At 40.2% G+C, this 23,250-nt stretch overlaps 1 protein-coding gene and 1 pseudogene across 18 annotated transcripts; both read left to right on the forward strand.

Moving 5' to 3' along the window:
• Nucleotides 1–616: 616 nt before the first annotated feature.
• Nucleotides 617–22,573, forward strand: LOC105035905 (probable LRR receptor-like serine/threonine-protein kinase At1g53440; annotated as a pseudogene).
• On the forward strand, nt 8,718–16,914 carry LOC140850878 (probable leucine-rich repeat receptor-like serine/threonine-protein kinase At3g14840). Of its 18 annotated transcripts, none has more exons than XM_073252959.1 (14): nt 10,786–11,285; nt 11,666–11,733; nt 11,852–11,944; nt 12,041–12,080; nt 12,197–12,245; nt 12,398–12,432; nt 12,526–12,744; nt 12,860–13,050; nt 13,964–14,072; nt 15,031–15,102; nt 15,201–15,272; nt 15,360–15,431; nt 16,267–16,466; nt 16,766–16,914. In XM_073252959.1, exons 1-5 carry the CDS (start codon nt 11,062–11,064, stop codon nt 12,210–12,212), a joined length of 441 nt encoding a protein of 146 aa, XP_073109060.1. In that variant the 5' UTR covers nt 10,786–11,061; the 3' UTR covers nt 12,213–12,245; nt 12,398–12,432; nt 12,526–12,744; nt 12,860–13,050; nt 13,964–14,072; nt 15,031–15,102; nt 15,201–15,272; nt 15,360–15,431; nt 16,267–16,466; nt 16,766–16,914. The 18 variants fall into 18 exon arrangements, with proteins under 18 accessions (XP_073109047.1, XP_073109046.1, XP_073109060.1 ...); XM_073252961.1 differs by having other exon boundaries at nt 10,786–11,124; nt 11,214–11,285; nt 12,398–12,744; XM_073252962.1 differs by having other exon boundaries at nt 10,786–11,107; nt 11,214–11,285; nt 12,398–12,744.
• Nucleotides 22,574–23,250: the final 677 nt, after the last annotated feature.

Here is a 23,250-nt window from a genome sequence, read left to right on the forward strand (position 1 = left end):
CGCAGGACTTTGTAGGCCAAGGATTTGCCCCCCAGGTGACTCCCGCAGATCCCTTCATGCACCTCCCTGAGTGCGTAGTCCGCATCCGTTGGTCTCAGGCACCGCAGCAAGGAAAGGGAGAATGACCTTTTGTAGAGTCATCTGTCCATCATTACATATTGGGAGGCCGTCCATCGGAGTCGCTTGGCTTCTGTGGGATTTTTGGGGCTGGTACCGTCAGTCAGATACTGAACGATCGGGTCCATCCAGCTTGGCTCGATCGTTAGTTGTAGTACCTCTTTAGCCCTGTCGATGCTCGGTTGCAATGTGGGAGATCTCGAAATACTTGAGGTGTGCCACGAGATCTCTCACCTTCTGGAGATATTTCGCCATGGTCGGGTCCCGCACTTCGAATTCGCCTTTGACTTGCCCCACAATCAGCTGGGAGTCGGAGAAGACTCTGAGGCTGTCGATCCCGAGCTCCTTCACCATTCTCAGGCCAGCGAGAAGTGCTTCATACTCGGCTTGATTATTGGAAGCTTTGAAGTTGAATCAGAGGGCATACTCAATAACCACTCCCTCCGAGTTGGTGAGCAGGAACCTAGCCCCGCTCCCTTGGGCATTGGAAGCTCCATCTATGTGTAACACCCAGGTCGACCCGGGGTCAAATTCAGGAGTCGCAGCTTCTTTGGAGCTCCCGCCTTCCGACATTTGGTCGGCTATCGGGCATTCCACAATAAAGTCGGCCAGGACTTGGGCTTTTAAAGCAGGTCACGGTCGGTACTGGATGTCAAACTCGCTCAGCCTCACCGCCCATTTCGCCAGTCGTCTTGATGTGTCGGAACGATGGAGGATCGCCCTCAGGAGTTGGTCGGTGAGGACCACGATAGCATGTGCTTGGAAATACGGATGGAGTCATTGTGCGGATGTGACCAAGGCAAATATCATCTTCTCTGCCCTTGAGTACCAAGTTTCGATCCTGTGGAGCACTTTGCTGGTATAGTATATGGACTGGTGGGTTCGGCTCTCGTTCTCCCGGACGAGTACCGAACTAACAGCCTCTAGGGCGGTGGCCAAATAAAGGTATAATATTTCTCCGACCTCTGGCTTTACAAGCAGGGGCAGAGAGGCCAGGTACTTCTTTAGATCTTCAAAGGTTTGCCGGCACTCATTCGGCTAAGAGAAGTCCTTCGTCTGCCTCAGGGTTTTGAAGAACGGGAGGCATCTCTCAGCCGATCGAGAGATGAATCGACTGAACGCGATAATCTTTCCATTGAGCTGCTGCACCTCTTTTTTAGTGCTCAGGTGCCGCATGTTGATGATCGCCTTTATCTTCTTGAAGTTGGCCTCGATTCTATGCTGGAAAATGAGAAACCCGAGGAACTTTTCCGAAGCTACCCCGAAGGTACACTTAGTCGGATTTAGCTTCATCTGATGTCGTCGAAGAGTGCGGAAGGTTTCTTCCAAGTCTTGGACATGATCTGAAGCCTGCGCGCTCTTCACCAGCATGTCGTCTACGTAAACCTCCATGTTGCACCCGATTTGATCTTTGAAGTCTTTATTGACGAGGCATTGGTAGGTGGCTCTGGCATTCTTCAGACCGAAGGGCATCACTTTGTAGCAGTAGAGGCCCTTGGCGGTCACGAAGGCCGTATGCTCTTCGTCCTCAGGTGCCATCCGGATTTGGTTATATCCGGCGAAGGCATCCATGAAGCTGAGCAGTCGATAACCGGACGTCGCATCCACCAGTTGGTCAATCTTCGACAGTGGGAAGCTATCCTTCGGGCAGGCTCGATTCAAGTCGGTGTAGTCGATACAGATCTTCCACTTCCCATTGGCTTTCTTCACCATAACGATATTTGCAAGCCAATCGGGATATGTGGTTTCTCTGATGAAGCCCACCTCGAGTAGCTTGTCCACTTCCTCGTCGATGGCTTTCTGTCTTTCGGGGGTGAAAGCCCATTTCTTCTGTCTCACTAACTTCGCACCGGGGGCGATGTTGAGTCGGTGAGTCATTGTTTCCGGAGATATGCCGGACATATCTGCTACCAACCAAGCGAATATATCGGCGTTAGCTTTCAACAGCCCTATCAGCTGCCGTCGCTCTAGGCCGGACAGCTGCGACCCGACCCAGATGACTTGTTCAGGATTCTTGGTCATCGAGATGGAAATCAGCTGTTCAGCCGCTTCACCCCACTCCTCCTCTTCCCGTTGGTCCAGCTTGTCGACTGTTAGGGAGTCCTTCGATTCGTTGCTTTGAGTAGAGATTTGGAAACACCGTCGAGCGAGTTGTTGATCCCCGTGCATTTTTCCAGCTCCATTTTTAATCGAGAACCGGACCAACAGTGGTATGTCGAGACTATCGCCCTGAGGGCAGTTAGTCCGGGTCTTCCAAGTATGGCATTGTAAGCCGAAGGTACTTGGACGATCGTGAATATCATGTGGATGGTGCTTTGCCTTGGTTCGGCCTCAGCTATCACAGGAAGAGTAATTTCTCCTTCCACTGCGACGGCCTCTCCGGCGAAACCTACTAGGGGCGTGGAGACTCTCCTGAGTCGGTCAGTCAACAGTCGCATTCGAAAAAAGATCGAGTAAAATAAAATATTAGTTGAGCTTCCATTATCTACAAGAATCTTTTTTACATCATAGTTCGCTATTGTCGTCGAGACAACAACAGCGTCATCATGGAGAGTTTGGATTCCCCGAGCATCCTCATCTGTAAAGATGATTACATCATCCTGGCACGGCCTCTTCACCGACTCCCCTTCGGCAGTCGTTCCTCGATCCAGTTGTCTGGAGATCATGTTGATGATTCCAACAGTAGGCTGATTATTCGCTGCCTCTTCAGTCGGTTGGGGTTGTCGGTCGGGAAGAGGTCGAGCCGGTGGGTCCCTTCGATACTTTTCGAGATACCCTCGTCATATGAGGGTCTCTATCTCATCCTTGAGTTGGATGCATTGCTCGATGGTGTGATCGTGGCCCTGATGGAATCGACAGTATCTCCTCCGATCGAGGCCCTTTGCCTTCAAAGGCGGGGGCCGTCGCAGGTATTCCGCTCTTTCGATCTCCATCAAGATCTGCGCACGAGGAGCAAAGAGAGGGGTGTAGGAGTCATACCTACGATGCGTCGGTCTCGGACTCCGACTTCGGGGTGATCTCGGGCTCCGTCGTCAGGGCGAGACCCGTTTATCGATCGGGGGTCCGCTGGGTTCAGCAGCAGTCCGATTTTTCTTTCGCTTCTCTTTTTGGCCTGCGTCTTCAGTCAGGCGCCGATCGGAAGCTCCTTCGTTCACGCGCATGTATTTGTACGCGTGCTCCAGTAATTTGGCATACGTTCGGAGGAGGGTCTTGTCCAAGGAATATGTGAACCGGGACCCCTTTAGCCCTCTCTTCATGGTCGAGATAGCCATGTCTTCGTTGAGGTCCCGGACTTCAAGTGTGGCCGTGTTGAATCAGATCACAAAATGTCGGAGCGTCTCATTTTCTCCTTGTTTGAGGGAGAAAAGACTGTCCGAGATTCGCGGCGGCTTCCGGTTGGTGCTAAAGTGGGCCACGAAAGAATGCTCGAGCTGTCCGAAGGAGTGGATACTCCCTGAGTGGAGGTCGGAGTATCAGACCCTGACAGCTTTACGGAGTATAGTGGGGAAGCCGATGCAAGGGCATCGATTGTCCCCTGAATTGTCATGAGAGCCTTGTATCTCTCCAGATGGTCAACTGGGTCGGTGGAGCCATCGTAAGGCTCCACGTGAGGCATCTTGAACCGACTAGGGATCGATTCATCGAGAACAAATCGGGAGAGAGGTTGGATGGTCCGGAAGTCGACGTCGTTCGAAGACTTCTGGCCATCCACCTGGAGTTGGGCAAGCCAGCGGTCAATTTCTTCGAATTACGTTTGTAGTCGTCCAGCCGTCGGCATTGAGAAACCCCAGGGGTCGAACCTCCCGATGAACTTGAGAGTGAGGCGGACGGTGTCCGCAGCCGCTTCTCCTTCCTCGCCCGCTCCAGCTGGGAAGGAGAAGGACACCGAGACCAGTGGGTGTCGCGCCGTGGCCGTCTCGCCCCTTCTCGGTGGGAGTGCTGAGATAGTTGCTCTTGAGGAGGAGACGGAAGCTGATGCGGACATCGGTGGCTGCTTCTGGATGGCATAGGGAGCGCCGTCGGTTGTTCCGCCGGCGGTTGCAGCAACTAAGTCGGTTGCTGTTGGAGATTTTTGACCGCATCCGTCAGGACGGTCATTTGTCGCACGATCGTCGCGATTTGCGCCTCCGTAGTTACCACCGGATGCGGAGAGCTGGGCTCCGCCATGGAAGGTGAAGGAGGGGCCTCTTTCCGACGGAAAGAGCGCCTCGCCGACCCAATAGCTCTCGATCGCTGAGCCCTACTTTTCATCATCTCGAGAGATTTTTTGAAGCTCTATGGAGCTCGTTGGCTTACCTTTGTCGAGTCTCCCTACCTGGCGTGTCAAATCTGTTGCGGCCAATCCCCCTGTCGTCCGATCGCCGGCGTCGCGCACCTGCAAGAAGAGTCCTCATAGACCGGAGATGCCTCCGACAGGGACCCTCCGACGGTCAAGTCAAAGAGGAGACTAGGCAACAGTGGAAAATCAGGGGCTCAACGGGAGAGAAAGAGAGAGAGAGAGAGAGGGCTCAAGAGCTTAGAGGCGCTTCTTAGAGCTCAGGCCTTAGAACTCAGAACTTAGGACTTACCAATACTGTTGTCTCACCCCGTTTTATAGTAGAATGCGGTATGATCCCGCCATTAATGGTGCAGACAATTGGGAAGTTGTCAAATCGCCGTGGGCTATCAAATCGCCGTGAGCTATCAGATCACTGGGATCAATCTATGTCCTTGGCAGGACAATGCCCCAGATGGCCATGCCGCATGTCCCTGACAGGACAACTGTCCATAGCGATCGTACGGCGTTTGGGTGGGCTGGTCGACTTTATGTCGGTATTCAGCTGGGGGATGTCGGGTGATGACCCGGAGACACCGTCGACTGGTCTAGTGCCTTGCGGAAGTCGGACGTCGGCTGCCACCCCCAACAGTAAGTTGGTGATTTGGGCTCAACCGCTTGGCCGGTCGGAAACAGTCTGGATCTGTTCGGCCGACATACCTTCGGCCGGATATTGTCAGCAGCCATCGTCGGAGGTCATCGTCGGAGTCGTCGGTCGGTAGAGTCGTCAGTCGGTAGAGTCGTCGATCGGTGGAGTCGTCGGTCGGTCAGGTCCAAGGGTAAGTCGGCGTACAGGAGTCGGTCGGTATATCCCAACAGATATGTATAAATGAATCCCCATATTTCACAACCTTACAGATCTAATTTGCTCCAACATAATCAGAGATGTGGTTTTGAACTTTTTTTATGATATAATTACGAATTGTAAATTCCAATGAGACTAAGATATAGCATGGTAATATTATCATATATAAGATGTTAAGAGCTAGCAATTGATTCCATTCATGGACAGCTTGTGTTCAACCTGACTCTAGCTCAAACACAATGAACGCTCGCCAAGTTCAAAGAGCAGTGGAAGCATCCCCAATAAGGACCGTGAGTGGGAGTATTTCTTTCGACAAGAAAAAGAAGCGGACTCTTGAATTCTGCATCATGTGTCAAAATTAGGCCTGGAGATGGGTTGCCACGGCCTAATTTACTGTTACTTGTGGACCAAGGTTGTTTGAGAATGTTGGATTTAATTGTTGGGTCTAATCTGGGTCATTTCTAGCCTTGGATGGAATCAGATAGTTGCTCCATCTTTATAATATTTTATTAAAAAAAATATTTTAAATATTTTATTTTTTATTTTTTTATTCTCTCTTCCACCTGCTCCACTTCTTGCACCGCTTCCCCCCTCCTCTCCCTTGTAATCTTCCTCCCATGCTCGTGCCCCACCCCTTCTACTTGTGCCGCCCCCCCCCCCCCACCAGTGCCGTTTCCCTGCTTGTGCCGCAGTACCCCCACAACCCCCGTGCGATCTTCCCTCTCCTCTCTCCCACCCCATCCATCCATCCACTGGCACTCGTGCCCCACCCTCCCCTAGCATGCTCGTTCCGTGACCGTGCCTCCCCATTGGTGCCACGTCCTCCCCCTTCCCATCTGATCGGTGCTCTTCTACCTGCATGGCTCCGCTACCGCACCCCCCTCCTTCACCCACGATGCCTCTGCCACCCCCGTCGGGTTTTCTGCTCATCAATGCTCTATCCTTCACTTACGACGGCTTCGATGCGCCTTCGTCCATCAGATTTTTCATCTCGACCACCGTCTCTCCAAACTCCTCCACCGAACGGGATAGTAGCCAAAGAAAAAAAAAATATGGTTGAAACAATCTTAATTTTTGAAATATTTATCATACTAGACATGTATATGACTTCTCGTCTGATTAAAATTTGTATGACCTATATTTAATCCAATGATCAGGAATAAATAAAAAATAAAAAAATTAAAGTATCCACGGAATACCGTAGCAAAATCCAACAGAAAAACACACATGACGCGCTGATGGCTCAGGTGGACTCTTGGCGCTTTATTGGAAAAAAAAAAGAAATAAAAGAAAAGAAAAAGAAATAAACACACATTCACCCACTTCCGTATAAGCACGTGAGACAGGAGAATGCCCTACGAGGAGGAGCCGAAAGTAACTGGTGCATTTCTCGATCAATTTTTGAATTAGACTAAAATGATTTTTTTTTTTTTTTTTTTTGAGGGGAACAGAGACACCCCGAAAAAAAGGTTAATATCACCTCATGGCTTATGGCAATTTCCACTGGGCTCTCATTCATTTCAAATGCAGTGGATGGGAGTCATAGCATGCATTGGATCGATAGTAGTAAACAATATTACTATCGATGTTACGGTGGGGTAAAAGACTCGCGTCCTCTTTCTTCTTCTCACATCTAATTGATTACAAAAAGCCATGGCTTACGACTAGTGTTGGGCACGCATCTTATGTATCGCCGGTTTGTACCTGCCAATCATAAAATAGCATTCGAGGTTGTAGGTATTCATGATCTGTGGGTTATGTCATGGCATGGGGGTAGGTCGAGAATCAAAATATCTGAAATGAACAGTGTTAGGTTTAAGGGACAAAATCTTAGAGTTAACATAGAGGTGTTGAGCTGCGGAGCACTCTTGGAAAGAGTCTATGATATGGCACGAGATACGCATGAGCATTACAATTGATTCGAGGGGTCGGATTACTTATAGACATTTGAGGATGTCATCTGTATTCAGTACAGCAGTATTGTCAGGTAGGAACAGAAAAGTGCAAGTTTGACTATGTGGCTGGACTGCTGCGTGCTTATTGATATGTCCGAAAAAAAGACTCAAGAGGGCTGGTCTTGATGTGTGACATGCTGGGGCACCGTACGGATGTTTGGATAAGAAAACATTCATTCCGTGACAGTTGTATAGCCGTACGATTTATAAGCGCACACTACTTGGAATAGCGCTACCTACTAATTGTGAGCTAGAATGGGTGAACTACCCCGCATCTGTGCAAAATAATGTAAAGAGGAAGAATCTTTGGCTTCCCCACTATGCAAGCTTCTTTTGGATTGCAATAAAGTGATTTAAACTTGCAAGCTCAACAGCTGGGGAAATCGCCTCCATCAGTTCATATGAATATTCTCATAGAATACAAGCCACTTCCTTCTCAATATAGATCTAGAGATAATCTCTCCTATGCTACTTGGTATTTAGATTTGAGAATAGATTTTGTAGGAATGCAGTAGTATTCTCATTTATTAATGCTGCAGTTGTGGATAAAATGATCATCTATTCTTTAGTATAAAAGGGTGGCCCGTTATACCAGACACCCACCATTGGAGAGTTGGAGATGGTGAGTTGTGTATAACCTTACCTCTGCATGGGGGAAGGCTATTTTCATATTTTGAAGACATGACTTCCAAATCACGATAGAGGAACCATACTGTAGCGCCAAGGCTTACCATTTATCATCTATTTTGAAGTCTAATATTCATAATCTACATTGAGGGCATGGTGGTTCCGTGCACCGACCTCCATTAAGGATATGGTGAATTTACAGGGCAAGCTCTACAAATGAAGTTCTTCTTTTGCTTATGGTCTGACTCCAACAAAATAAATCCACCGGAGGGATCGCAACCTCTCTAATCTGAGGATTGAGTAGCTATTTCAACGATCAAGACCAATACAAGTACCACAAGGGTCATGCATTGGTAACAACTTTGAAATAAGATCTTTTATGGTATGCTTTTTCGAAATTAGAGATGGTGCGGATCATAGGTAATGCCATTGCATTCGAGTGTCACCGGGTTGAGAAAAGGATAAAATTTTTATGATATGATTGATCATAGAAAAAATTATAGTCAGGCATGTCTTCAAACCACGCTGCGCAGGCTTACGTATGAGATTATGTGATGTTTATCAAAATTATTTAAATATTTTTAAAATTTATTTATTTTTATTTTTTTAATATTTTAACGTGATTCAGTGACGGATTTATCCATTCTTCAAAATTATCAACTCTCTGTTTTTGTTCTTTATTATTATTATTTTTTTAATAAAAAAGATCGTGAAATGGTGCTTCCAGACCCGGTTCATGCCGGGCCTGGACCGGACTTAAAGTTTAAACGACGGGTCGTTGTCCAGCTTAGGCCTACCCGGCCCATTATGGACACCTGCTGGACCCTCGCTAACAAAGTCTATAAATATGGCCCTGCCTCAAAAACCAGCGGTTCTTCCGTTCCGGTACCCACCCCTCCCCTCCCCACTCTCCAGTTCTCTCTCTTGTCGCGGATGGTCGTCTCCGATAACACGATCGAAAGAAATGGAAGAGGAAGCCGAATCGCATAGGAGAGTGCTTCCAAACCCTCAATCTCCTTGATTGAATTCTGTGGCCAGATCTCTTTCTTGATCGCATTTCTTTTTCCTTGAATCGATCTAGTTCTTGATACGATCATTTGCGAACCCTAGTTTCTTTATCCCTCTCAAAGATCAAACTAGATCCGATCATTTGCGAACCCTAGTTTCTTTGTCCCTCTCAAAGATCCTTAAAGTTCAACAACCAAGGAAAACAAAACCAGATCGTTTGCGAAATCCGTGGCAGGGCCTTCGCTGTCTTGCGCATTTCTCCTTCGCCATGGCTTCGAGGCTTCCCATGGCGTCAAACCGACGCGTCTCTCGGCCGTCGATGGCAGTGGAAGGTGCAGGAGGCCCATGGCGTCCCTATCATCAGAGCAAGCAAGGCGATATCTAAGGAACTGTCCGAAACCTTCGTTTCCCATTCGTTCTTCGTGATTTCTCTGCTCTCGATGAATACATTTCGCGTTTTTGGTTGGTTTTCAGTGGTTTCGGTTCTTTTTCTCTCTTCATTGGCCGCGTCAAGATTATGTTTTTCTCTTTCCGTTCGTCCCGAAATTGTGATTCTTTTCTTTCTTTGTTCTTTCGTTCTTTGATCATCAGAAAAGTTGGAAATTGTGGTATCTTGATTCGTCTTTGTGATTTTTGTTTCTGCATTTTTCTTTTTCCGTTCTAATACGCACACTGAGAAAGAAAGATGAAGAAACAACGGTGATGATGGATGACAGTTATTGGCCAAGCATTGGATTTGATCGCCTCCGAGTTGAGGTAGGAGTGGAATTTCTCAATGGACCTCAGCAGCAACGTCACTTGCCACGGCAACACCACCTGCAATATTTATGCGACTCGCATGCAGGCCTTGTATGCTTATAAATCTCCCTCACTGCTCCGTCTAAGTTCTTTTGGTGAAAAGAGAAAAAGCGCCCTTGAACCTCTTCGTTTCATTCAAACAAACCTTAAAGTAGGGGAGTTCTGAGATTGTTGCCGCATGACTCATAATATTTGTATTTCGGGATTGCAGCCTACCCGAGTCAGAATCTGAGTGGAGTTCTTCCAGATGAGTTTGCTAATATTACCTTCTTAAGCGACATACATTTAACTCATGCTATTATTGTGTTTTTGTAACAGAGATCTTACATGGAACTATCTTGGTGGGTCCATTCCTGCCAATTGGGCTTCGCATCATCTCACCCATCCGTAGTTTATCTCTTCCCATCTGTTGCTTTAAAAGAAGACTTACCGGCAGAAAAATAAATGTAAAGAGTCTTGTAAATGACAATAGTGTAAATAACTCTGTTCTGCAGGTCACTTCTAGGAAATTGGATCCCACAGGAGCTTGTAAATAACTCTGTTCTGAGTCCCTGTACTCCTCCAATCCTCACTCTTTTCATATCCTTTTACTTGAATACACTAGATGCAATGCACAGACGTTGTGGAGACAGACAACCTCCTGAGAAAAATTTCATGCGCCACTTGGCAATTTGCTTTCAATGGTAAAATAAATGGCTCAATTCCTTCGGCCCTTGGAAACCTCATCAACTTAAAGAATTTGTTCAACCAATCTTGTCATTCATCCATAGGCTATGTTTGGATTTCTAAAACTCTTTTATTGGTAATTGTAATTATTCTTTTGTTAATTGCATATTTGCATTGCTATTATTATACTTTGTAACACATTTTCTATTCATCTTCTCGTGTTCTTTTGCTGAACAATTTCACTGGGGTGTTGCTGGACTCATATGGCGACCTCAAGAATCTGACAAAGTTGCTTGCCATGAATCTCTTTACAGATGAACATTGTTTTGTTTCCATAAGCTTGTTCATGTAAATGTTATTTAGAATTCGCAGATTAAGTTAGATGCTAAAAGTCTCTAACTCTCTGCAGTAAAATCATTGGGAATCCAATCTCTGGCAAAATTCCAAGTTTCATGGGGAACCGGACGAGGCTCCAATGGCTGTCAGCACTGCAGCAAGCTATCCATGCCCTTCACTAGTTTGCAATATCAACCTTGAGAACAATAATGATTTCAAACTTAAACGTATTCATTTGCTTGCAGAGATATACAAGGATCATCGATGGAGGGGCCCTTTCCTCCCATCTTCTCCACATTGGTGTCTCTAACTCCACTGTAAGAACCATTTTAATACTTCACTTCATCTATTTCAATTAGTCAAGTGGCTTCTACTGTCATTTTTGTAGCAGAATGGTCAGGACAACAGGAGGGTCTCTGACTTGAAAGGAGAAGATGGGAAGTTCCCACCGCAGCAAAATATGTAGAACTTGGAAATACTGTATGAAAAAAAATAAGGTTACTTTAGGACAGCAAGTAAAGTATGTGATTTGGTCTATTTTGATCTTTTGCTCACTGGATACATATCAACTGGAGGTACGGTGCAGAGTGTTATGGAACTTGTCAATATCTGGTGAACTTCCAGACTTCTTTCTGGAGATGCCTAATCTTAACCACTTGTAAGAATGTCCAGAAATTATCTTGATGACTTTTACTTTCATCAGTCATTTGTGTTATAGTTCAACTATATGATTTCAATTGCATAATCTGCTACCTTAAAGTTTTATGATACAATTGATTCATTAACATGGATGTAAACCTTTTCCACTTCTTTTGTGTATTTTATGTCTCTTTTGTAGAGATGGACCGAGAATAATAGGTTATATTTTAGCGAATTAGATCATCATTATCATATACATATTTTGAAGTATAAACAGTGGCTTGATGGAGAAAGTTTCAGTCGAGGTTCCTTTTTTTATTACAATCACTGCAACTTCCTAACTCTTATTTGTAATTGGTCATTAATTTGTTTCATATCCACTATACTTTTCTCGTCTAGGTACCTTACTAGTAGCATGTTGAATGGAACACAGCCTAATTGGATCTTGAGCAGCAGAAAAACAAATTGTATGGAACACTGCCTAATTGAATCTTGAGCAGCAGAAAAAAAATTGTATATCATACTTACTGTGTGCTTTTTAAGCTGCATATTATTTGCTAATGATTTGTTACTCTCCAATCATAGATCCATATCCATCATTTTGTAAAACCAGAATTTTGGGATCTTTTTTGCAACCCTTTTGCTGGACCCTTGGATATGTCCATTTGTCAAATAAAGGTTAAGGATTAAATATGATACTTCCCCTTGATCAAATGTATTTATTTAGTGATTTGTCTGTTTTTTCTCTTTGAGTTCTCATTTCCTTGTCTGTAGGAACTTGGTCTCGAGGTATTTTATCAACAACTAATAATTTGTAAGCTTCTTCTTTCTCTCTCGCCTTCTCTCTCCCTCTCCCCAAAGAAATATCCCTTCTTTAATTTTAGTGTCAAAACAAGGCCTCAATGAGTTTCTGCTGCTATTTCTTTATAGGATACCTTCATTTTAAGAAGGAATCTGCACTGTCCTGGGGAAGCTAGAAGTGAGTATTGGATCTTGCTGAAGTGTTTTCTCCCTCTTCTCAACAAGATTTTGATGCTTTTGTTTCATGTTTGTAATGATATAGTGTGTCAAAATATCTAATCAAAAGCACATTTGTGATTGGCTGTTCCCCTTGTCTTGCTGTCCTTATAGATCACATATTGTTCGTCAATTGTGGTGGTGGTAAGGTGACTGTCAATAGTAATGAGTACAAAGTGGATATAATCAAGTTTGGTGCATCAAACTATGCTCTCTGATAGTGGAAAATGGGTTTATAGCAGTACAGGAGATTTTAAGTGGAATAGCCAAGCAAAATTATTTGTTAGGAATGCATCGGTGCTAAATGCGACCAATCCGTGTAAACCCTCTCTCCATCAAACACTATGGTCTTTGCCTACAAAAGGGTCACTGTGCAGTCAATCTTCACTCTGCTGAAATCATTATACAGACGACCATCCTACATCAGTGTTCGAAAATGCTTATTTACTGTATCCATACAGGTTATTGCTTCTATATTTGCATCTTTAGGTTCATTCAGCTTTTTGTATATCTATTGGTTGCTGTAGTTAGCACGAAAATAATGATTCTTGGATTGAAAAACCTGTAATTATGCAGGGTCAAGAGATTTTGCAGGACTTTGATATTACAAAAGAAGCAAATGAGATTGGTAAAGAAATTATTAAGTCATTTACCACTATGGTAGATGGTACTCAGGAAATTCACTTTCAGCAGGGTGATGAAGGGACAAAAATGATTCCACAGATTGGTGTATATGGACCTCTTATATCAGCTGTGTCAGTTACACCGTGTGACTTCTTAAACCCTTTTCTCTCATTTTTCTTTTTAAATACTCATGTAGTAATGATGTCTTGTTATTTCTTCATTGTGGACATCGAGTTTGATAAAAAGAAACCAAGCTTTCTGTTTTGAGCTATTTTGGGTATAATTGTTTCTTGTTGCATCATAATTGTTCTGACATTAATCCTGATATGGTTTTGATTCACAAGGAAAAAGGTCAAGAACAATGGAGAGATAAATAAACCTGTGTTTACATTATTGTGTTGTTATAATTTGCTTTACAAAAAATGACAGCCCATTTATTTTCAATGGGGACCTTATGCTTTTCCATAGTGCAGCTAGAAGACTGCTTGTTTGGTGTCACCTTCTAAAATCTATGAGAGTTGTGTTGTGATTTGCAGTTAATCTGTACTAGACATGAGAGAAACCTGTCAATGGCTTAGCTTACGAACATTAAAGAAAAAGGGCAAGAGAGACTGAACCAAGATTAATCAGTTATGGACCAATGAATGTTTTCTTCCCTTTGACGGTTCCCAGGAAGTAGACAAATCAGATGATCACTGATGCACAACATTAGATATTTCTTGAAACTTGGCATACAAAGAAGATATATTGTTCCGATGTTTGCATGACCTTTATCTATCAATTTGGTGATGAGTATTAACTAGAAGAATTTTTGTATCAGCAGTTGAATATAGACAATTAACATATCTTGGATATTTGACTTGGTAATTGTGTTTCCCTAGATGCTTATACAACATTACTTTTTTTATATTTCTTGTTGTACATCTAAACACCAAAGAATGTTATAAATGGTGGGCGTGGATTGCTATTTTGATCGATGTTTTCTAGTGTAAGGTTTAAAATTAATTCATATGTCAAACCCAGTGATCTGTATCATGAAACTTATGATGCATGCAGAACTTTATGGCCTGGAACTGCGGACCTGTTACCAAGCTTGAAACAGATTAAAGCCACCACAAATAACTTCGATCCTACAAACAAGTTAGGTAAAGGTGGCATTGGCAAGGTATTATAAGCTTTTCAAAATTGATATTCTCATATCTCCCTCTGTTGTATTCTAATTATTTTTCAATGAAATCTTTTTTGCGTTAAAAATATTATGTTAGGGTGTGCTGTGAGATGGTCGTGTAACTGGAGTCAAACAGCTTTCATTGAGGTCTAAACTAGGGAATGAGTATTCATTAATGAGATAGGCATGATGTGAACCTTGCAGCATCCGAATCTTGGGAGGCTATATGGATGTTGATTGAAGGAAAATAATTGTTGCTAGTATATGAATACATGGAAAATAATAATCTTGCCCTTGCTCTTTCCAAATATCTTTATTGCCACAAGAGATAGCAAGAATTCAAATGGTTAGTAGGCGGGGCCCTAATGAATATCAATTGAAGATAGTTCATCGAGACAGCAATTATTCTGCTTGATAAAGATCTCGACAGAAAATTTTCTGACTGTGGCTGGGCAAAACTTAATGAAGAAGAGAACACCCACATCAGCACCTGAATAGTTGGAACTATGTAAGTGGATAATTATTATTTGATGGACTTTTTTTTTTTGGGATTCATTTTGAATAATATTATCTTTTAATTCATTTTGAATAATATTAAATCTTGTCAATAAAATTTCTAGATTAACAATCTGAAAGAGTATCAGAGCATTTTGTAGGTCATAACTTTCTGCTAATAACTTCAGTGGGGAATTGCCAGGGTCACTTGGCAATCTTAAGAAGCTGACGGTTTTGTACGTCAAAAATTTTTTCGAGTATAGTTGCCATACTTATGGATAGTTCCTTACAATACAATACTAATTTTGTTAGTATAGTTACCATTTTGTCAATAGATGACCATTACAGACACACACACACACACACAATATATATATAATTTTTTTTCCTTCAGATGAAACTTTAAAACTGCAAATTGGCGTAGATGCATAAATTTTTATTTCTTGGCTCCTATTTGCAGTAGGATTGATGGAAACCCAATCACAGGGAAAATACCAAACTTCATTGGGAATTGGATGAAACTCCAACACTTGTAAGTTCTCCTACTGATACTACTTCTTGTGCCTGTTTCCTAAGCTTGCAACTGAAACCTCATTAGTAATTTGTACCTTTGAGCAATTTGTTTCACAGAGACATGCAAGGGACATCGATGGAGGGGCCCTTTCCTGCCATATTTGGTGCATTGGAAACTATAACTGAGCTGTATGTCCTGCTTCAATGGTTTACTTATTTGTATCTATAAGTATGGAGGTTTCTAGTGTTAATTAATTGGCTTGGCTGGGATTGCAGGAGGGTATCTGACCTGAAAGGAGGGGATGGGAAGTTTCCTCCTCTTGAAAACATGATATACATGCAGAAGTTGTAAGTTTGCAAGAAATGGAGTGTATCCAGCACTTAGACATGCATCCATCCATCCATCCATCAGTGCAGTCTGTTTCTTTTGGGTTCAGGTTGTGTCTTTCATGCGAAAGAATGATTGATCTTTTTTCCGATATGTACCATTGGAACATGCCTCGCACAGCTCTCAAAGCACTCCGAACTCTCTCTTTTATCTGCCTGCACAAATCTTGTGGCCGCTATTGTGTGATCCAACGGTGCATATCACGAAAATGGGTGAATCATTCTTTCGCATGGAAGATACAACCTGAACCCATTTCTTTTTCTCATTGTGTGCATATTGATTTGTGGTTATGATGCAGGGTTTTGAGAAAGTTGCTGATTTCTGGTGTACTCCCTGATTATATTGGAAAAATACCCAATCTTAAAATTTTTGTTAGTTTGTCCATAGGGCTCCTTTGATGGTTTTTGGCTTCATTAAATGCTCATGATGAATTTGATTTTTCCTTTCTTGTTTCATTCTCAGAATCTGCTTAGAGAAATTAATCATAAGTAGACCAAAATGAGAAATTAATAGTATAAGTCATTAACATGAATGCAAAGGTCTCCTACTTATTTTTATACTCATTGTTCTCTTGCAGAGATTTGAGCTTTAACAACTTGACAGGTCCAATTCCAAGAAGCTTTGATGGATTAGCAAATTCAATATGTTATATGTAGGCATACTAGGGATAGATAGATACATTCTCACTATTAATGATTGCTTTATCTACACAGTGTTACGCAAGCTTCCTATCCCTTATGTTTTATATTTTCAATTTTTTCATCTCTTGTCTGATCATTTTCCTTTCAAGTGTAGGTACCTTACTAATAACATGCTAAATGGAATGATACCTGATTGGATCTGGAGCAGCAAATGAAGCTTTTATGTTTGTTCACTTAAAACTTCTTCAGTGGTAGGCCATGCTGTTGTGAAGAGGTTATCTGATCATAAATGTTGCAGGGAACTTTCTTACAACTCCTTTACAGGATCCAATGCACCATCTAGTTGTCAGCAAGGTGATGTGTAAGGATTTTTCAGATTTGCTCTCTCTCTCTCTCTCTCTCTCTCACACACACACCCACACACACACACGGTCTATGAGTTTAGTTGGTGATTTTGTTTGTTCTTACTCTTAGAACTCTCAATTTTCTTTCTTGTAGGAATCTGGTTTCTGGTTATTCATCGACAAATTGTTATTCATAAGCTTCTTATATCATTGCCGCTTCTTTCTTGAACTGTTGCCAATTCTAATCAGCTTGATTTTTTAAGTTTCAAAACTATGCCTGATATTATTTTTTTAAATCTTGTCTTATAGGATAGCATCATGCTTAAGGAGGAACCCCCCTTGTTCTGGAAAAGCTAAAAGAATTTCCACTCTGTGAAAGTTTGAAGCTTATGTCTCATATCATGAGGGTGTTCTAGTTTTACTTAGAAAAACCATATTGACAATTAACTATTTTTGGCAGACTACAATTTGTTTATAAATTGTGGTGATGGTAAAGTGGCTATTCATGGCTATAAATATGAAGAAGATACCTCTCAGCTCGGTTCATCAATATATGCTGAATGTAATAGTGTAAAGTGGGCTTATAGCAGTACGGGAGACTTTGTAGGAAATGATGAGGCAAAATACATTGTTACAAATAAATCAATATGGAACATGACAAATCTGGAGTTGTAGATGACTTCTGGGATTAGCCCTCTGTCCCTTAAATACTATGGTCTCTGCTTACAAAAGGGACATTATACAGTGAAGCTTCATTTTGCTGAGATTATGTTCACAGATGACCAAACATATTCCAGCATTGGAGAGCGCTTCTTTGATGCATTAATTCAGGTGACGGTTTTCATGGTCACATACCTTATGTTAGTTCATCATGTTTCTCATGTTTTAGTTGTGGCATCGACTTGTTTCAGTATTTGGTTTATTGGTTTTTATGCATATCCTATTATTCTAAGATTAAGATTTTTTAATTTATGATATTTCTCTCGAAGCTTTTATTATATATATTAATGTGTATTTAGTAGTCAGAGTATAAAATAGTAACATATATGTTTCATTTTGGAGGCAAAGACTACTTTTAATATTGCATTCATTGAATTAGATGCATGTGCACATAAGTATGTGCTTATGCACATATTTTTATGCTGGTATTGAAAATATAGGCTAATGTATTCATTTTATCTTCTTTGACTTTTGTACATCGACTTTTTTTTTTTTTATGTGTCTATTAGTTTACTAATAAAGAGCACATAGAAATAATACTTCTTGCATGGATAAACTATAAATTTATGCAGTGCCAAAAGGTTTTGCAAGTCTTTAATATTGCAAAAGAAGCAAATGAGACAGGAAAGGAAATAATCAAGTCCTTTAGTCCCATGGTAGATGGTACTTTGGAAATTCACTTTCAATGGCTTGGGAAAGGCACAAATTCCATTCCACAAAGAGGTGTATATGGACCTCTCATATCAGCCATTTCAGTAACACCAAGTAAGTTTTCAAAGCACTATTCTCTCATTTCCTTGTGCATTATTCATAGCGATGACATATAATAATCAAATTTGCAGCTTTCAAGCCTGATACAAGCAAGTTATCTGGAGGAGCTTTTCTGGGCTTTGCTGCTACTTATTGTACTGGGATCATGCTGACCATAACATTAATATTGTCTTTCTTCAGAAAGAAAAAACAGTGAAAAGAATGGTAAGATAGATTGTTTAACCGAAATATGTTTAGGAAAAATGGAGCTCGAATTTTCCAGGATGACCCATCTTTTTGAAGATATCATTTATCGTATAACGAACCTAATGCTTGAATACAAAAAAAGAACAACAGTTTTAAGGATTTTTTGGTCAATTGATTGAATTTGTTCTTGTGAGATCATCATTTTGCACTACCATTATTGGTTGGCACATGCACACTATACTGATGATTATGACATCCTATACATGTTAGTGCTGGTGATCATGTTTGCCACAAATTCAATGTCAGATTAATATCTCATTTGTGAAATGTAAATCAAGGTTGTAATGTTGTATGCTTTATCATTGCATCTCGTGAGATGTTTTTTGAAGGTTATTCATTGTTCATTTACACCTTATATATAATAATTTTAAAGAAAAATTACAAAATGTATGTATTCAGGCATCAGAGGATTAGAGTTGTAGACCAGCTACTTCATTTTAAAACAGGTCAAAATAGCCACCGAGAATTTTGATCCTGAAAATAAGATAGGTGAAGGTGGCTTTGGTCCAGTCTACAAGGTACGCGCAAACTATTTGTAAATTAAGATTTTTATATCTTGCCCTTGGTTGAACTCTTATATCTTTTTCTCAGTTTAAGGGATATTTCTATGTATAAAATCCTTGATCTTATCCTTAGGTAGGATTTTGATCCTTGCACAGTTTGCATGTCTCAGGGGATGTTGCCAGATGGTTCTGTAATTGCTGTGAAGCAGCTTTCTCCCAAGTCTAAACAGGGGAACCATGACTTCATTAATGAGATAGGCATGATATCTGCCTTGCAACACCCAAATCTTGTTAAGCTTTATGGGTTTTGTATTGAAGGCAATCATTTATTGCTAATATATGAATACATGGAAAACAATAGTCTTGCTCATGCTCTATTTGGTAAGCGCTTCCATGGTACTAAATATCTTTTTCAGAATTTTGCACTCGGTGACTTCTTCATTTCTCTCTCTCTCTCTCTCTCTCTCTCTCTCTCCCTCTGTGTTCTGACCAATTGTTTATGCCTTATGGATAACAAGAGTTTTGATGTTTGCAGGACCTGAAGGATATTGGCTGAAACTGGACTGGCGAGCAAGGCATAAGATTTGTCTAGGAATAGCAAGAGGTTTGGCATTTCTCCATGAGGAATCAAGGATAAAGATCATTCACTGGGACATCAAGGCCACAAATATTCTGCTTGACAAAGATCTCAATGCAAAAATATCTGATTTTGGTTTGGCTAGATTTGATGAAGAAGAGAACACTCACATCAGCACCAGGATAGCTGGAACTGTGTAAGTAGAAGTTATTGCTTCTAGGAAGTGATTCTTCTTCTCTAGATTTGTTCTTCTCAAGTATATTGACCAGGCAATGGAATCTATTAGCGTATTCCAAATCACATAGGATGCTATAAATTTCTGAAAGATAGGAGTCAAGAGTATGAACTTTTGATGTTAACATATTATACGACAGTTGATAAATGAAACATATGCCACGCCAAATAATATTTAGTATCAAACATATGGAATGCTAATTTTCTGTTTTTGTGATGCATGTTAACAACCTTCTAGGCTAATTATCTTGTCTATCTAGAAATATAGTTTATTTTTTAAATTGTGTTTGCCTGATAATGGCTCCGAAAGAATACATAAGAACTTGATTGTTTATTACTGAAAGTATGATTTACAATATTCTACACTTTCTTCCCTAGAGAACCTTATATATTTTATGACAAACTTACTCGTGCAGAGGATATAGGCTCCCGAATATGTACTGAGGGGTTACTTGACAGACAAAGCTGATGTCTACAGCTTTGGAGTTGTAGCGTTGGAGATTGTCAGTGGAATGAGCAACACTAATTATAGACAGAAGGACTTCATATATCTTCCCGATTGGGTAAGTAAGAATTACAGGATCCCATATAATCAGGAATTTTACTCGTCATACTCATTGAGTGAAGGATTATACCATATATCTTTTATGGTAAAACAAAAAAGTGACAAACACTATCACAAACATGTATATATATGTGCATATATGCACGCACACAGAGATATCTATCTCTCTCTATATAAGAGAGAGAGAGCGGGGGGGTGGGGGGCGGGTAGAATATTTATGAGAGTATTTGGCCTCAAATACTTGTGAAAATCAGTAATAAACCTCTCAAAATCAAAATTCATATCATTCATGGTTTACATTATACAAAATGCTTCAAGACAAAAAATTATTATTTTTAGATAGTTTCCCAGTGCATCAAATTAAAATGGATGATTTTAACAATGCCGTACCTCCGTTTCGTTTGATAGTCAACATGATGTAAGATCATATTTTGTTATAATCTAAGCATTAAAATCTATTAATTTTCAATTATATAAGTTGTAGCATGTGTAAATTATGATAAATAATTTGGATTTCCAAGTTAAATGTGCTTCTTCACCTGTATAATGGAAACTATTTATTTTGGTATCCACGTGATGCATAGGTTACAAAGTACCTAAATATATGATATTTGGTTTCTAAGAATTTTTACTAATATAGATCATAACCAGTAATATGGTTCTTCTATTTGAATGATTTATTACTAGTTTTGGACTAGAGGGAGTAGATATATTCTCCTCTCGGGAGAAGCATTGTATGTGTGTATGTATATGTGTATGAGTGCGTGCGTGCATGTATTTATGTATACATGCATGCATACATGTATTTATGTATGTATGCATGCATGCATCCATACATACAGACATGCATGTGCACACAGAGAGTTCCCTTGTATCTTGAACGAAGATGGATCATATTATCTACCAAGATCTTCTTGCTAGAGCCAATTTCATTATTTTGCTATCTCTCAATAAAAATTTATGTCGTGTTCTTACCTCCATCATCATATATCCATTCCATGTCTACATCATCTGCAGGCGTATATTTACTAGAGCAGGGAAGCCTACTTGAACTAGTTGACCTAAAACTCAAAGGAAGAGGCCTTGCAGATGTTGAACATATCTCTTATGAGAAATTCTATGTGCACTGTGGTGGTGCAGCTCCACACGCACCGCTTACAGTAATTGGCTCCCACACGAAGTCAGAGAAAAAAAAAAAATTCTCATGGTGCACCCTGCCCTGAGCCAATCACTGCAGGCAGTGCACCGGCCGTGGTGCACAGTATTTCTCATCTCTTATATGCATCAACCCATCTCCAACTCTGAGGCCCACCATGTCCACTTGTGGTAAGCATGCTAGACCTATGCGGTTCGTGAAGTGCTCAATCTACAAAACGGAGGATTCCAGATTCAAATCCTAAGATAGAATGTTCCGGGAAAGCCAATCAAAGGGCATTTTAATGGATGGACGATGGATCGGTACCTGGGTATCTGCCTTTAGTGATCAACGTCCCTCAGCAAGCAAGCATCTTTGGGATCATAGAGAGTAGGTTATGGTTGGAAGTTGGAGGGTAAAGAACATTTCCATCTCTTGGTTTGAACGTTCTCATAAATTACAAGAAACCACTTCTCAAACATGAGCAAACAGATGTATATAGTGTAATTCTTCTTTATTGTCTGTTCGAAGAATAGATCAAATGTCCATGCACCAATCTTTTCATCTATATCTATTGTAATTAAGAACAAAGTGAGTTATCTCAAAATCATGTGTTTTCCTAACACTGTTTTCCTGAAAATAAAATGACCTAAGTATTACCGTGTATATCTTAAAAATCTTCAGGATGGAGCAAACCAGCTAGAGGGCCAGAGCTCAGTTAACATTGGCTATGAGCGCACCAACGTTGATGGTGGAGTTGGATGCATCTCTGAGAAGTGAGATGTTAAACCATGGGTCGTGCATGTGATAGGCTCCAAAAAGTAATTCTTTATGCACGATATGAGGTGTAGTAAAATTGATGTGGAGTACACCGTTCAATCATATTGGATCATATAGTGTAATTAATAATAAGAAAGATATTTAATAATATTTAATTTTTTGTTCTCAATTTTTTTTTGAAAAATAAAAAAAGAATAATATTATTACTTTGTAATATCTTGTATGATTTTTAGTAAATATATATGACATCTTCAAAAATATATATGACTTTCTGTGTCTTTCTATATTTTTATATGATATCAAGAATAATATATGTAATTTTCTGTGAATATATATGACATCCTGAATAATATTATATAACTTTCTGAGAAGAATATATGTGATATTTTGAATGATTTCTTGATACCTTATATAACTTCATGTCCATATATATGGCATCTTGAATAATATATATGACTTTCTGTGAATATATATATGACATCTTGAATAATATATATGACTTTCTGTACCTTTATATCATATTCTGTTGGTTATTATAATCAACAAAGTCATATAAGGCATCAGAAAGTTATAATAACCAGCATGATATCATATAAAAATACAGAAAGTCATATATATTGTTCAAGATATCATATATATTCATAAAAAATTATATATATTATTCAAGATATTATATATATTAACAGAAAGTTATATAAGATATCAGAAAGTCATATATATTATTCATGATGTTATATATATTTATAGAAAGTTATATGTATTACTCAGGATATCACATATATTGACAGGAAGTCATATATATTGTTTAGGATATTATATATATTGACAAAAAATTATATAAGGCATTAGGAAGTCATATATATTATTTATGATATTATATATATTTATAAAAAATTATATATATTATTCAGGATGTTATATATATTCACAGAAAATTATAGAAGATATTAGAAAGTCATATATATTATTGAGGATGTTATATAAAGATATAGGAAGTCATAATAACCAATAGGATATACAGAAAATCATATATATTGTCATATATACTCACAAAAAATCATATAAGATATCAAAAAATAATAAAATACTGTTCTTTCTTTGTTTTACAAACGAAAAGGATATTTTTGTCAGAAAAAATTTTAAAATAAAATAAAATAATATTAAATATCTGCTCCATTATTAATTATGCTATATGGTCCAACATGATTAGACGGTATACTTTACGTCAATTTTGCTATACCACACGCAATGTATAAAGAATTT

Source organism: Elaeis guineensis, chromosome 2 (assembly GCF_000442705.2).
Source record: "Elaeis guineensis isolate ETL-2024a chromosome 2, EG11, whole genome shotgun sequence".
NCBI classification, from domain to species: domain Eukaryota; kingdom Viridiplantae; phylum Streptophyta; class Magnoliopsida; order Arecales; family Arecaceae; genus Elaeis; species Elaeis guineensis.